General features: G+C 42.2%; 1 protein-coding gene across 2 annotated transcripts in view; it reads right to left on the reverse strand.

The window, feature by feature from the left end:
• Nucleotides 1-17,327, reverse strand: part of LOC122556785 (E3 ubiquitin/ISG15 ligase TRIM25-like) — an 84,283-nt gene that overhangs the window by 26,124 nt on the left and 40,832 nt on the right. The window contains exons 9-10 of one of the 2 annotated variants that reach the window (XM_043703954.2): nt 9,874-10,002; nt 8,290-9,180 (exon numbers count right to left, since the gene is read on the reverse strand). In XM_043703954.2, the coding sequence (XP_043559889.2) occupies nt 8,651-9,180; nt 9,874-10,002 (659 nt within the window). In that variant the 3' untranslated portion in view covers nt 8,290-8,650. Of the gene's footprint in view, nt 1-8,289; nt 9,181-9,873; nt 10,003-17,327 lie in introns of those variants that run through there. The other variant, XM_087995061.1, reaches the window with a different exon arrangement.

Genomic DNA, 17,327 nt, shown 5'->3' on the forward strand with positions numbered 1-17,327 from the left:
GACTCCCTTCTATCTACTATGCTTGAAGCTTCCTCAAAAAACTCTCATAAATTAATCAAACATATTTCCCTGTCATGAAGTCATGCTGATGTTGACTAGACAATGATTTTCCAAATGTGTTGCTATTACTTCCTTAATAACTAATTCCAAAATCTTTCAACAATAGATGTTAGGCTCATCAGACTATAGTTACCCATTTTTTTGCCTCCCTTCCTTTTTGAATAGGGGTGTCACATTGACAGTTTTCCAATCCTCCAGTACTTCTCCAGAATCCAATGATTTTTGGAAAATTACAAGTAATGCATCCATTAGTGACAAGTGGTGTTCCGCATGGATCTATATTGGGACCTCTGCTGTTTGTGATATATGAAACTTGGATGAAAATGTAGATGGGTGGGTTAATAAGTTTGCAAACAATACAAAGACTCATGGAGTGGTGGATAGTGTAGAAGGTTGTCAAAAGATATAACAGGATATAGTTCAGTTGTAGATATGGGCAGAGAAATTGCAGATGGAGTTTAATCCAGTTAAATGTGAAGCACTGCACTTTGAAAGATCAAATATTAAGGAAAAGTATACTGTTAATGGCTGTACCCTGAACAGCACTGATGTGCAGAGGGATTCAAGTCCATAGCTCCCTGAAAGAGTTGGGTGGTAAAGTAGACATATAGAATGATTGTCTCTATTGGTCAGGGAACTGAGTACAAGAGCCAAGATGTCATGTTGCAGCTTTATAAGACTTTGGTTTGGCCACACTTAAGATTTTTGCATTCAATTCTGGTCACCACATCACAGAAAAGATGTGGAGGCTATGAAGAGGGTGCAGAAGAGGTTTACCAGGATGCTGACTGAATTAGAGGGTGTGAGCTGTAAGGAGGCTAGTAAAATGTGGGTTGTTTTCTCTGGAGCACTGGAGGTCGTGGGGAGGTTGATAGAAGTCTATAAAATTATGATTGGCATAGACAGGATTGACAGTCAGAGACTTTTTTTTCCCCAGAGTTGTAATGTCTAACACTTTCTCCCACATTCAATGGTCGCCTTTTTTTCTTCTCTCCACTCTGCCTCATTTCTCCTGGGCCAAGTCTCAGCCTCTGCCTCTCGATGACGACGCCGGTACACGTGGGCGGAGCTCTGCGACTGGACTATCTCACCCTGAGCCAGTGGCCAGTGGCCGCCGCGCGCGCGCGCGCGCTGCCGTTTGAATGCGGGGGGCGGTTAGAGCCGCGCCCTCGAGACCTCCTGCTGCACCTGCGCAGTGGTGTTCGCGCTAATGGCGCCCAGTTGTCCGGAGCGGGAGTGTGGTTCCCGCGGACAGACCGGGGGGTGGAGGGGGAAGCAATGGGAAAGGGAGGAGCCCTTCTCCGGATTGTGAGGTGTGGTGAGGTGATTGGGGGTCGGTGGCATATCTCCTGGCGGTCAGCTCATTTCCGAGCATCGGCTGTCAGAATGCACTCTTGTTTGGAATGGAGCCTTTCCGCGCTGAAACAACATCCCTCCTCCACCTCCCCAAGTCTTTAATCACAGTTTGCTAGAATCACCAGCAATTCAACTGGGGCATCGTCCAGCTCCAGCGAAACGGCGGCCGTTTGGATGACTTTTCTGATCTGCTTTAGTCAGAACCAGAATCTAATATCCCAGATTCTACCAACATTTACAACAGATGAACCTGCTGAGATGGTCTTGACCATGGAAAGTGTGGATCTTGAAGATTTCAACTGATAGGGCTCCAGACTATTCCCTTAGCTTATTCCACTGTGAGATTGTCCATGAAGTTTTTCATCACCAAAGCAGACTGAGTCTCTTGGCTTGGCACCAGTTAATGTTCTTTTTAAAAGGGCTCGATTTTCCCATGCGTTGATGTTAATGGGGTAAAAATCAGGTGCCCAGACTGAAACGCAGAAAACTAAAACCTTCAAACCAAAAGTAGAATGCTGCAGGTGCTTTAAATTTGAAATGTTTAAAAATGCTGATCTAAAATAAAAGGCATTGCTGGAGAAGCTCAGCAGTTATCAGAATATATGTGGAGAGTGAAACAGAGTTAACATTTCAAATCCAAAAATTTGTTTGGAATACAACAACATAGAAATACTGATCTTAGTGAAGAACATAATTGGCTATAGGACCTGAATGGCCTAACCCTGCTCTGAATTCTTGTGTACAATGTATAGTCATGCAGGTAGAACTGACTAAAACTTTTGGAGAAATGGATTAATACGAGGTCAACTTAACAAATTGTTAAGAGGACTTTAAGAAACAAGACAACTATCATTTATGACGTACGTACATAGGGAGAAGAAGCCTTAATACTAAGAAAAATAAATTGCGCTCTGGTGAGTTACAGAGCACTTTTAAACTTTATACAAATTACAGCATAAGTGTTACAATTACCACATTTCAATGTCTGTGTGTCTCATGTTATCTTTGTTTTCCCACAGTCTTTCATAGGCATTTTCTGTTCATTACCCAAGGTCTCTGATAGTGTGGTTTCTGCCCTACAAGGCTTCTAGCCTTAACAGTTTGAATGCCTTGTTTGTTATTCATTTCTCTGTTGTTCACATTTACTTTTTTTTTAATATATGACTGAAAATTTAACCTTTGACTCACTGGAACTGATACAACACCTTCATATATAATAGATATGGAAAATAAACAGAACAATGCATTTCAAGATATTATTCAAAGCATTTCATAAAATAGAAGTACTAAAGGTCCATCTGTTGCATTTTAGGAAATTAAGAATAGTAACTTTGTTAAGAAGAGATAGCAGAAATTGCTGGAGAAACTCAATTGATCTGGCAGCATTTGTGGAGATAAAGTAGAGTTAACATTAACCCTGCTTTCTGTCCACAGATGCTTTCAGACAGACATTCTCCAGCAATTTCTGTTTTTGTTTTAGATTTCCAGCATCCACAGTTGCTTGTATATTTTTAGTCCCTAAGAAGAGTCAAATAATGTTGCAAAAATATTGTAAATCTCTGGATTAGGAGATGTTTTAAAATCAGCAAAGGATAACCAAATTGATCAGATGAAATGTAAAAACACAAGTAAACTAGTCAGGAGTATGAAACTGACTGTATATTAATACATAAAAAGGAGAGTAGCTAAGCAAACGCTAATCCCTGAGAGACAAAGACAGAAACATTAGTTTGGAGAATGAAGAAATGCCTCTGCAATCACTGTGATATTTGCATTTGCATCTGTTTATGTTACCAATTCAACCATCATGTTTGAATGCTGCCTGCAAACAGATAAACAACCTTTCATTCTACACAACTAGAAGTTGCCGGAAAATCTCAACAAGTCTGGCAGCATCTGTGAAGAGAAATCAAAGTTAACATTTCAGGTCCAGTGACCCATCCTCAGAACAGCAATATTACATCTCTCTTGCTATATGTATTTAATGTTGTATTTTCAAAAAAAAAGAAGTGTTTTGTCCTGTTAAGTCATCGTGTTATTGTGGATCCTTGGACACAGAATTTATAGCAACAGATCATAGTCTCATACAATTGATGCAATATATTGAACAAACCTAGATTGCTGTTAAATCTTTCATCTTTTAGAATGGGTTGCAGATTTTGATTCATTAATATGTAAATCCCAGAACTTTTGCTGTAAATTCTGTGTCCTATGATCCTGCTCCACTAGCTGCCTGACAAAGGACCAGAGTTCCGAAAGCCTGTACTTCCAAATAAACCAGTTGAACCATAACCTGGCGTTGTGTGATTTTTTTTTAACTTTGTCCACCCCAGTCCAACACCAGCACCTCCACATTATGGCTTTCTATTGCTGTCCTTGATTGGTTCATAATCTCATTCCTGAGATTCTCAATCTGTCTGTCTCACAGGAAAAACTCAATGTCTTTACCATAGCGTACAGTCTTATGTTTTAGGTTATCAAACTATATATATTTTAGTCAACAAGCCAAATCAAAATCAAATCATTGATTAATTAATTAGAGCCTCAAGTAGCCAAGTGACTCAATGCATCCCTAAGCTTGATTGGTCCTTTTTGTCAGCACTGAGGTTGGATACAATTACGTGAGTTCTCAACAGTTCTCAGGCTCAGAGGTTAGACACACTGACCGTGGAATTCCATGGGATGTTGTGCGATATTCTGAAGGAAAGTCAGGTCATCAGGGAGACATCTTTTGGTTCAGGGGCAATCAATGCTGAGCTGTCAAAAATGGCCTTTTAGAGTCATAGAGTTGTACAACACAGAAACAGTCCAACTTGTCCATATTGACTAGATATCCTAAATTAATCTAGTCCTATTTGGCCCATATCCCTCCAAACCTTTGTGTACCCATCTGGATGTTGCAATTGTACCATGCTACACTAGTTTCTCTTTCACAGAGATAAACGGTCAGCAGCAGTATGGATCCAAAATTAGCTGACTGTCAAAGACAGTCAAAGAACAAAGAAAGAACAATACAGCACAGCAACAGGCCCTTCGGACCTGCGCCGACACATTTTGCCCTTCCATATCCCTCTATTTCCTTCCTATTCATGTATTTGTCCAGGTGTACACGTACATAAGTCATTAAATGGAGCAGGACATACAGAGAGTATTCTAGGCTTTATTAATTAGGGGCATAGAGTACCGGAACAAGGGAGATTTTGTGAGATGCTAGGTTAGATTTCAACTTGTGTTTTGACTGCCACATTTTAGGAAGGATGTGAATGCATTGTAGTGAGAGAATGCAGGAAAAGGTTTATGAGATTGATTCCAAAAAACTTCAGATCTGAGGATAGACTGAAAATGTTGGGATGGTTTTCCATGGAAAGGAAAAGAAAAAAGAGAGATTTGATTAACAGAGTAGATAAGGGGAAACTTCCCACTTGCAAAAGGATTAAGAACCTGATAACACAGTGTTTTGCAGAAGAAGCAAATATGAGGTGAGGCAAAGCTTCTTTCAGACAGTGAATAGCCTGGGTTTGGAAGGTACTGTCTAGTGATGGAGGAAGGTTATTCGAGGGCACTAGATGGAAACAAAGTGCATGGTTATGGGGAGAAATGACAAGAGTTCAACATAAAGTCAAGATGCCCAGAGAATGTTTGGATGGGCTGAATGGTCACCGTCTGTACCATAATACTTCTGTGATATTCCATCAATCACTTTATCACCCTGAGCATGCCTGTATTTCTTGGCAATCTATTTGTGGCCTCCGCACAGCTTTGCCAATTGTAAGCCCTGCTCTCTCTGACTGGAGGAGAAAATGAGTTTCAAATTCCAAGACTCCCAGCTCAGCCCCCCTCATTCCTGAGTTATTCCCTTCCAGTGTCCAAACCCAAATATAATCTGGCCTTTTGGTTTCTTTAGATGTAGGCACTTTGGAAATCGGAGCAGGAACAGGACATGCAGTCTCTGCTATTCAGCTCAAACTTGGCTGATCTTCCACTTTAAGGCCACACTGTTGCCAATTTCATGATACCTTTAACACTGACAATGACCCTGACCATCTGACCCTGACAGTCTGATCCTGTCACACTGACACTAACCCTGACAAGTCTACTCCTGTCGCACCGACACTGACAGTCTGCTTCTGTCACATGGACAATGACCCTGACAGTCTGATCCTGTCACACTGAGAGTGACTTTTCTTTTACTTCAAAGTATATTTTATTCAAATAAATATCTTTCCATTCATATACAGTAACTGAAGCAGCTCGGCTCTGTGTATGAAGAAACAAATAAACACTGGAGTTTGACTCTATCCAACAAACAAACCAAAGGTGTCTCTTACATGAACAAGACACTATTTACATGCATTTGAGGCACCAGGAGGTCTGATAACTAAACAGCCCCACACTCAACTTAAGCAGGGAGACCCCAGACTGTGGTCCTTCCGCACTACGCCTCTGCGGCAGCCGTCCCTACTGTGCCCCCCAGCACGCAGTCCTGGACCCCTTAATATGCCAGTCCACAACACTCAGTCAAGGCAAACTCCTTACTCTGAAAGACCAACAGGTTTCAGGCAGACCAAAGAGTGTCCTCACTGAGTTGATGGTCCTCCAGGTGCAATTGATGTCCATCTTGTGTGTGGCAGGGAAGAGACAGTAAAGCACAGAGTCCCGCAGCACAGAGCTGCTTGGGACAAACCCCAACAAAAACCACAGCATCCCTCTCCAAACTTCCTTTGCAAAGGCACAGTCTAGAAGGAGATGTGTGACAGTTTCTACACACATCCACAGCTCTCTCCCACTTACTGGAGGGAAGTCCACATCAGGATTTCTGGCTGTGTAGCCCCTCTGCACCACACTGGTGTCTCCGCAAATGTCCAGCCTGACTCTGTCCAGCATTGTAGGCTCTTGCTAGCCAGGGAGCATCTGTGATGGGTGGGGAAATGAATCACTCCTCTCCGCTCTGGAGTAGTTGCTCACAAACCAGACACCTTCAGGAGAAAGCAAGCTCCCGGCGCAAGGTACAATTCCATCCAGAGGTGGCCACTGGCTGGGGATCTCTTCGGGATCTGACCATGTTTGCTTCCCACTTTCCGTCATCATCCCCTGCTAGCCAAGGAGCCTGGGCACTGTCACAGTCACAGACTTGAAAAAAGTGAAAGGGAGTGAATTGGTAAACCTTGGCCAGGTTATTGTGTCCTCATGGTAATACTAGGGCATATCCTTACCAATGCTGAACATCAGAAGCCAGCAGCAAATCTTAGCTCTGGATGCAAAAGCCCATTATGTCCTGTCCACTCAGTCTTTTCTCAAACTCAACCACCGGTGGTTACATCCCTTTATCCACAACATCGCAGGGTCAAATTGGACTTCTCTGCAACATTTGGCTTCAGTCCCTCTTCTCAGCATGGATTACAAAATCTTTGCCTGCTTGTTTTGGCACAGTGCTCACCCACATGATCCATCCTGACCAGTCCTATGCATACCTGGGCCACAACATCTATCTGCTTTTGGACCTTGCCCACAATTCCCAGAGAAGTGAATTGTCAATCATCTTCAGGGCATATTATCAATATTTATTTTTGGATGTGCAAACATTCTGCTTCATGGTGTACTTCCTCATCTGGATCTGACTTCTATACACTGCCACAGAGTATCGGATTAAAGTTAACGGGTCTTTGGTGTTTCTTCACTTTAGAAGAGGTGTGCATCTGGGGTATCTCAGGTCCATCTGCATGAGTATTTCCTATGCATCTTACAGAGGAAGTTGATCAAACTGGCAGTACTAGGGCCAGGCATGAAAGCAATCTCTCAGCTTAGAGTATGGAGTGGGCTAGATATCTCTCGAGGAGCTGGCACATCTTTTATCCTGGCTCATGATTGAGTCTGTGACCCTGACAGTAGCATGCCGCTTCAGTGTACTGAGTGTGTCAAGGAGGCAAAGGCATCTTGTCCGCACTGACTTCCATTTGAATGGAATTTCTCATCAATTCAATGCCCCAAAAATTCCCAGGGGAGCTGTATGTCATAAGGTGAAAATTAAGTGGAAGGATTTCCTGGATGGGCTACCCCTGACTATTTACGACATCTTCAGCCTTATCCATTAACACCACAAAGTCTTTTCCTTTATATTTTTATTCAACCCCTTCAAAGATCCCTTTAAAGGCTAATTTTCCATAACAATTATGTCTTTACCTATCAGCCTTTTATTCACACCATTTTCTCCTCACACAATCTTATTTTTTGACATTTGCTGTGAGATACTAACATATTTCTTCTCATCCTAACTTTGGACAAGGGAGGCGGCAAACTGATCCAGAATACAGGTGGATAGTGACATTGGTCAATAGGCCCAGATTTCTGTAACTGTGCTGGCTGGTTCTACCCCAAAAACCAGGCCACATTTCAAAGTCTGTGTACAACTCACTGAATTGATCACATTGTGAGCCCTGGATCCAATCTAGCAAGTTGTAAATACCCATAGACCACTTATCCCTCACAAAAGAGGTTCAAAGTCATTTTTTGGAGGTGCCGGTGTTGGATTGGGGTATATAAAGTTAAAAATCACACAACACCAGGTTATATCCAACAGGTTGTTGGACTTCAACCTGGTGTTGTGTGATTTTTAACAAAGCCATTTAAATTGCCTCTGTGTCCAAAACAAATTGTGATGTTCAAAGAGCAAGGACAGATCTCTGTAAATTCATCAAGTCTAAAGTTTGAAAATGAACCTGATGCAATGATATGCTTATTACAGCAACATTAAAATTCAGAAAAGTAAAGGTTGCTATCTGAAAAGCATTGTGCTACCAAATGTGCTAACACTCTGCCCTCTATATCAGTGATGCCAACTGCGAGGGAATAAATTATTCCACAAGGTAGAAGAGTTCATAAACATTTATTGGTTTTCACAGCATTTTAAGTGTAGAATAATAGCTATTATTACCAGTAATTGTCAGGATACAATAATAACTGTTACTGATAATTTAACATATACTTGAGATGTACACAGAAACGGGTCTATTCTTTGTCTTTGAAGACAACCATAAAATCAATTAGAATTCAACAGGTTAAGTTTCATGTGTGATGTGTTTGATAATGACTATTCATTCCAATTTGAGCACAAAAGGACCCCATCCATGTTGGTGCAAAAGAGGTGCTTTTGACTGAATATGCAAAACTCAATATGCTACAAAACTGGAAATTATATCACCGAATTTGCTGAAACCTCAAATCTTGACACAGTGTCTCAGATGTCAGGATGAGTTAACAATTTTAGGGATTTGTCCCAACTATAAAATGCTGGAAACACAGGTTCAGTGAATGTGGATTGAAAGGTGTATAAATGTTTCAGTGAGTCAGTGACCTGGAAAAATGACAAAGTCCCAGCCTCATAGTCTAAATGAACTCGGATCCTGTTTGCAGACGGAAGCAATGGAAGGACTATGAACTGAGAGTTATGCCGGGCTGTGACATAACCAGCAATAAAATCCAAACTCCAGGACTTATAGCTGTTTCCAAGATAAGACATTTTCCCCTCTCTCTCTATGCTCTCATACACAATCCCTACTCTCCAATAATCCCCATCAGTCTCCACATCCCAGGAATGGGATCCTGAGGAGAAGCTCTGGGAGCAGAGGATTTGAGGACAATCTTTAAACCTCTCTGGGTGATGTGGGTAGGGCTGTTCAGTTTTCGTCCATGTTACTGATCTCAGATCATCAGATAGAACCAAATTGTAGTTTGCTGTCATTGGATCCAGGGTTAATGAGCTTTTCCCTAAAGAGGAGAAAAGAGATTGATCAGACAGAGTTAGTTCACTCAGATCATTGATTAACAGCTCCAGGGTAGGAGTGTAAATATATTTCGGGCACTGTCAGCCCTGTATTAGCCACTAGGCTGAATTCTTCCCATAGTATATAAATGGCCTCAAATTGAACTCCCTTGTTAAATAGCAGAATGTCGGCCCCAGTGGTAGTGCTATAGACAATGTGCAAAGGCTAGTGATTAACCAAACAACAAGCAGTTTGATTACACAAGGCTCTAGCACAGTGCACAGACACAATAGAAGGGACCCACCAACACACGCCACATCCCACAGCTTCACAGTTATGGCCCCACTTACTGTACTGAGAACACACAAATCATAGGACATACACCTATCTCCTTATTATTTCCCCGTCCTGAACATAGCCTGATTAAAAACCTGGTCAGTTTGTACACAGCAGTGAGGATTCAGTTGTGAACTAAGATAAAATTCTGTGCATTAAACTATTGTTCCTTGTTGATTCTAAATTCACCAATACTTCCTCTGGTGCTGTTTCTAAAACCAGGACCAACTCAGATTAGACAGGAGGGAACAAGAGCAGCCAGCTGAACTTCTAACGCCTTACACGAAATGCATGCGCTAAAAAGGAAAGTGTTAGATTTAAATTAAGTCAGTGTGATCCCTGCTTCAGAATTTAAACATACCTTGGGATGATCCTGCTCTTCTGTTGATATCAGTTGGTAGCTGGAGGACATTTTCCACAACAGAGACTGCTCCAGAAGAACCCTCTAGGGGGTGAGTTGCGCTCAATGTCTCTCTATATTTGGTGGAATCTGGTACCATTAACAAAGAACAGACTGATTAAAATATGTGATGTAATCAGGTCCAGCCTCCGTCATGTCAGTCAATAGTGGATTATAGATTCAATCTTTAAATATTCCTAGGTTACAACAGGGGCTACATCAAACCTAGGAGCAGAGGTAGGCAATCGGGCCCCTCGAGCCTGCTCCACCATTTAGTACAATTGTGACTCAACTCCGCTTGCCCTTGACTCCACTTTCTTGTCTACTTGCCATAATCCTTTAACCTATGACTAATTAAAAAGCTGCCTGTCTATCTCCCCCTTAAATTTATTCAGTGTCCTAACGTCCACCACACTCTGGGGAAGTGATTTCCAGAGTCACATACCTTTGAAAGAAGTAGTTCCTCCTCATCTCTGCTTTAAATCTGGCACCCCCTACCCTAAAACTATGACCTCTTGTTCTAAATAGCCCACAACAGGAAACATTTGCTCTGTATCTACTTTGTCAATCTCCTTTCGCATTTTATAAACCTCAGTTAGATCTCCCCTCTTCCTTCTAAACTCTGGTGAGTATAGGTCTAAACTGCTCAATCTGTCTTCTTAAAACAATCTCAGGAATTAATCTAGTGAACATCCTATGAATTGCCTCCAATGTAATTAAATCCTTCCTCAAGTAAGGGCAAGAAAACTGTATGTGGTACTTCAGATATAGTCTTACATATGCAACACTCCCTACATTATATACTCCATTCCTTTAGCAATAAAAAACAAAATTCCATTTGCCCTCCTTATTACCTACTGTATGTGCATACTAGCTTTCTGCAAGTTGTGTATGAGGACACCTAGATAGATTCCTCTATGGCAAAGCATTTTGAACTTTCTCTTCACTTAGGTAATAAGTTGCCATTTCATTCTTTTCTCCAAAATGGATAATTTCATACTAATCTACCTTAAATTCCATTTGCCAAATTTGGCTCATTCATCTAGTCTAACCATATCCATTTGTAAACTTCTTATTTATTCATTGCAACTTACTTTTCCATCTATTTTAGTGTCATCTGTAAATTTGGCAATAGTACATTCTAACCCTGTAGCATCCCATTACTGATAGCTTTCCAACCAGAAAAAGACCCACTTTTGTTGCTTCTATGCTTTATGTTGATTAACCAATCCTCTATCCAAGCTAATATAATTCCCCAAATCCTGTGTGATATTATCTCGTGTATTAACCTTTTATGGAGAATTTTAACAAATGCCTTCTGGAAGTCCAGATATACTACATTGGAACCTCCATTATCCACTTTGTTTGTTCCAATTCTGAAGAATTTTAGCAATTAGTCAATTACTATTTACTCTTCATCAAATCATGGCATCTCTAATAGATTGTGTTTTGTTTTTCTAAATATTACTATTTACTACTTCCAAATAATTGAATCAATATTTAATTTTAAACCATTTCCCAATGAGAGACATTAAATCAACTGGTCTGTAGTTTCCTACTTTCTACCTCCCTTTTTGAATAAGGCCATTATACTAGCATGTTTCTAATCCACAGGAACTCTTCCAGAATCAAAGGAATTTTGGAATATTATAACCAATGGATACAATATCTCTGCTGCAACCTCCTTTAAGACCCGAGGATGTAGACCTTCAGGCCCTGCGGACTTGTCTGACCTCAATCTCAATAGTTTGCTCAGTACTTTTCCCCTAGTGATGGCAATTGTTTTAAATTCCTTATTAGCTATAACCTCTGCAATTCAATACTATTGAGATGTTTTTGTTGTCCCCTACCATGAAACTGAGGCAAAGTATTGATTTAGTGTCTCTGCCATGTCTGTATTCCCCATTATTAACTCCCCTGTGTTGTTCTCTGAGGGAACCAACATTCAACGTAGCTATTTTATATACCCGTAAAAACATTTGCTATCCATTTTTATATTTTGCACTAATTTTCTTTCATGATTAACGTTCGTTCTTTTTATTACATTTTCAGTAACCCTTTGTTTGTCTTTTAAAGTGTCCCAACCCTCAGCCTGCCACTGATCTTTGCAATATGGAATACCTTACCTTTTGCCTTTGCCTTCAATTTCCTTACTTAGCCCCAGATGCTTTCTCCCCTCTAAGTCTTTTTTCCCCTCTGGAATATACTTTGGTTGGAAAGAGTTGAATATCTCCTTAAATATCTGCTATTATTCATCAACTGTCCTACGTCCAATATGATGTTCACACACTCTATCTGTCCTTCATTTCTTTTTATAATATATTTTTATTGAGAAAAAAATAGATTTTTTAATATTACAAGTACAAAACAATGTAATTCAAAACAGTATAAAAAAACCCAAATAATAAAAAAAAACCAACCCACCCTCATGTACAAATGTGTAAACATATATAGAAAATATAAAATTATAAAAAACCTAAACGAGCTATTTAACTAAATAACTAAATAACCAACAACAAACAAATAAATAGTAATAACTCAGCCCAGCCAAAGAAAACACTCATGCATTCACAGTTTCTCCCTCCTGGGTATTGGACTCGTGAAACACAATTGTTACAGCTATATAAAAGCCCTTGTTAGTGTGGCAGATAAATCTGTGTCCAGGTATTCCAAAAAGGACTGTCATGTCTTGTAAAAATTCTCAGTTTTGTGGTGTACCATATTTGTGAGAAAATCCAGGGGAATATGCTCCATTTCAATCTTCCACCAACCCGACAGGCCTGGGAGGTTTTCGGATATTCAATCAAGCAAGATATTCTTCCTTGCACAGAATGTGAGAATATTGAAAAATTGTTTCTTATGCACACCTGTAGGAAATACAGTGGGTAGGCCCAAAAGGAGAGAGATAGGGTCCTTCTCCACCCCTACACCCAAAGTCCTCTCCATTGCACCCACCACAGCACTCCAGTATGTTTGACGCCTATCGCAAGACCAAAGATAATGGGTAAGAGTGCCCGTGCAGACCTTGCACTTCAGACATGCTGAAGATACCTCTGGTTTAAACTTTGACAAACGTTCTGGAGCCAAGTGGACCCTGTGAAGAATCTTCAGCTGTAAAGCATGGGTCCTATTGCAAATTGATATCTTCCTTGCATTCTCCCAAATATCCTCCCATGCCTCTAAGGAAACTTCAACACCCAGTTCTCTTAACATCTTGCAGAGTCGATCAGACTCATCTGAGGTGGCACCCCCCCAGCTGATGATATAAAGTACTGACAGAGAGTACTCTTAGCCCTTAGCACCCCCCATGTCAGATTTGCAGGGATCAGTCAAAAGTGTGATCTTTTTTTGAATAAAATGTCTAACTTGAAAAAAATGAAATAGATGTCCATTAGATAACTCGTACTTCCGAAGGAAATCATTACATCTCCCTCAAATAAATCGCCCATGCAAGACACATCCCTAGCTGCCCAACGTTTAAATCCTGAATCTATCATACCCAGTTGAAAACCCGGCATACCCACTAAAGGTGTAAACAAAGATGTTTTGCCAATATTGCCTTCCCTCTGCCGAATTGCCCTCCATATTTTAACAGTATTGATGACTATTGGGTTATAGTAATATTCCCTAACTGTCCTCATCTTGTCCAAAAACAGCAAACTGATAAGGGGGCACCTTGCATGTGAGGCTTTGATATCTAGCCATATTGAAAGAGGATCCCCACAAACCCAATCACTCAAGTAGGTCAAAAGTGAGCTTAATTGGTAATTTATAATGTCTGGAAGGTCCACTCCCCCCAATCTGTGAGGCAACTGCAGTTTGGCTAATTTAATGAGGGGGCGCTTATGATGCCAAATAAAGGAGCTGAACCAGCCGTTCAGTCTCCTGAGTGTTTGTTTATTGAAAATCAGGGGGAGCATCCTTGTAGGGTATAGCAAACGAGGGAGAATATTCATCTTAATAAGTGCTATCCAACCCAACCACGAGACTCCCATCTTTGATGATCTTGTTTAATTTTTCCAAATAATTGAGTAAAATTGGCTTTAAACAGCCAATCCAGAACTGGAGTAATGAATATGCCCAAATACACAAAACCCCCCCTGTGACCACCTAAATAGGAATCTATAGTCACCCTCAAGAGCTAGCTCCTTCGTAAGACCACCCATAGGCATAGCCTGTGATTTCACAAAATTAATTTTATACCCTGAAAAAGGGCCAAACGCGCGAATGCATTGTATCAGGCAAGGGACTGAAACTGCTGGATATGTCAAAAAAAATTAGGACATCATCTGCATACAACGAGATCTGATGTAATTTTGATCCCACTTCTGGAGCTGATATACTGGGATCCCCACGAATGGCCTCCACCAATGGTTCAATCACCAACATAAAAAGCAGTGGTGAAAGTGGTAATGACCGCGGCGAGAGGTATACCACAGAGAACCTTTACCCATTGTGAGAGACGATTTCGGTACAAACAATTGAGATGTGCATGACCCCAGAGTCTAAGGGGAATAGAGCCATAGGGGTAGGGTAAAACATGCTTCTCTGTAATAAAAGACGAGACATCTGCTGCTACGGATTGATAAGACCACTCACATTGACAGAGTAGAAAAACAAGTCTTTGATTGATAAGACCACTCACACAGAATAGAAAAACAGAGTTAATAGGACCACTAACTCTGACAGAGAAGAATAAGTCCTTGACTGATAAGACTACAGGGTAAGAAAAAAAAACAACTCGGGAGACATCTGCTGTAGACTTTAAGATAAGGATATAGAATGGAAAATTACTGAACGGTTTAGAATGTGAACCTCGTGACTCTTTAGAGCCACAGAGGGGAGGGACTTGTCCTGTATTTAATCAGAAGACATTGTTAGCCTCGGCGCGCTTTTCTTAGAAGGGTGCCCAACTCTGCAGACTTGCTAATAAAACTTTGTTTTCCTGAATTTGTCTAGAGCGATTATTGAGAAGCGATTTTCGTTTCTAACACCCATCTTATGAAGACTTCGCCCAAACTAAACCAAACCGCTGTAGAGTATAGAAAAGCTACGGCACTCAACTCGGTCAAATACCTTCTCTGCATCTAAAGAAATCACCAATCCCTGTATTGACTGCTGTTGGCATGCTTGAATTACGTTAAGCAGCCTCCTAACATTATTGGAGGATCTGAGACCCTTTATAAAGCCCATCTGACCCTCTTTAATAATAGAAGGTAACACCCTAACACACTAGCCTTAGAGAAGGTCTTAACGTCCATATTTAAGATTGAGATGGGCCAGTATGAAGCACAGTCTTCCGGATCCTTCCCTTTTTTAAGGATAAGTGAAATATTGGCCTCTCTCAGAGATGGTGGGAGACAATCATGACTGTATGAATCATTAAACATATTCAGCATCGGGCCTGACAGTATATTTATAAATTCCTTGTAGAATTCACTGAGAAGTCTATCAGGACTGGGCACCTTTCCATTCTGAAGCTGCCTCACAGCTTCCTGCACTTCTTGCTCTGATAATGGGGCATTGAGAAAGGACTGTTCCCGAGTCACACCCGGGAGCTTCAGATTTTTTTTTCAAAAATATACTTTATTCATAAATAATTTGATGGTCTGTACAATTGGTCATGCCATACGTATGTAAACATTTACATACAGAGATCAAAACTTATCATTTTTATACAGGTCTGTACATTTTTTGATCATATGCCCATATAATTAGCTGAGGCGTCAGCAGAGCCCAAATGACTGCATGGGCCCCCTGTTCTTCGTTAGGCAGGCAGACTTTACACAGTGGTCTTTCCCCACCGCGCCTTGGCGGCAGCTGCCCCAAGCTTCAGCGCATCCTTCAACACGTAGTCCTGGACCATGGAATGTGCCAGTCTGCAACACTCAGTCGGGGTCAACTCCTTCAGCTGGAAGATCAGCAGGTTTCGGACCACCCAGAGAGCGTCCTTCACCGAGTTGATGATCCTCCAGGCACAGTTGATGTTCGTCTCGGTGTGCGTCCCGGGTAACAGACCGTAGAGCACGGAGTCCCGCGTCACGGCGCTGCTCGGGACGAACCTCGACAAACACCACTGCATTCCTCTCCAGACTTCCTCTGCATAGGCACATTCCAGAAGGAGATGTGTGACAGTCTCGTACCCCCCGCAGCCGCTTCGAGGGCAGCGTGCGGTGTGGCTGAGAGTCCGGGCGTGCATAAAGGATCTCACAGGCAGAGCCCTTCTCACCACCAGCCAAGCCATGTCTTGGTGCTTGTTGGAAAGTTCTGGCGATGAGGCATTCTGCCAAATGGCTTTGACAGTCTGCTCAGGGAACCGCTCGATAGGATCCACCCTCTCCTTTTCCCGAAGGATCTCAAGGACACTACGTGCTGACCACTTCCTAATGGACTTGTGGTCAAAGGTGTTTTTTTTCATAAATTTCTCCACGAAGGACAGGTGATACGGAACGGTCCAACTACTCGGAGCGTTCCACGGCAGCGAGGCCAGGCCCATCCTTCGCAACACCGGGGACAGGTAGAACCTCAGTACGTAGTGACACTTGGTGTTTGCGTACCGGGGATCCACGCACAGCTTGATGCAGCCACACACAAAGGTGGCCATCAGGGTGAGGGTGGCATTGGGTGTATTTTTTCCCCCGTTCCCCAGATCTTTATACAGTGAGTCCCTTCGGACCCGGTCCATCTTTGACCTCCATATAAACTGGAAGATGGCCCGGGTGACTGCAGCGGCACAGGTTCTGGGAATAGGCCAAACCTGTGCCACATATAACAGCAATGACAGTGCCTCACACCTGATGACCAGGTTTTTTCCCGCGATGGAGAGCGACCGTAGCTTCCATCTGCCCAGTTTCTGCCTCACTTTGCTGATACGCTCCTCCCAAGACTTGGCGCACGCCCCAGCCCCTCTGAACCAAATACCCAGCACCTTCAGGTGGTCGGTCCTGACGGTGAAGGGGATCGAGGATTGGTCGGCCCAGTTCCCGAAGAGCATGGCCTTGCTCTTGCCTCGGTTTACCTTGGCCCCTGAGGCCCGTTCGAACTGGTCACAAATGCACATGAGTCTGCGCACGGACAGCGGATCCGAGCAGAAAACGGCGACGTCATCCATGTACAGGGAGGCCTTAACCTGCAGGCTCCCGCTGCCAGAAATAGTCACCCCTCTCAGGCTCGCATCCTTCCTGATGGACTCGGCAAATGGACTCTATGCAGCACACAAACAAGGCAGGAGAGAGGGGGCAGCCCTGCCTGACTCCAGATCTGACTGGGAAGCTATCTGATTCCCACCTGTTGATTGAGACTGCACTGACCAGATCTCTAAAAAAAGGATTCCATTTTGGCCGGCCCCTCCTCACAATTCTCAGACTGATATAACTTAGAGTAAAATCTCTGGAACACCACATTAATCACATGTT

This window comes from Chiloscyllium plagiosum, unplaced genomic scaffold, assembly GCF_037043375.1.
Source record: "Chiloscyllium plagiosum isolate Xiang-an unplaced genomic scaffold, Cpla_swu_hap1 HiC_scaffold_16, whole genome shotgun sequence".
In the NCBI taxonomy this organism is placed as follows: Eukaryota; Metazoa; Chordata; class Chondrichthyes; order Orectolobiformes; family Hemiscylliidae; genus Chiloscyllium; species Chiloscyllium plagiosum.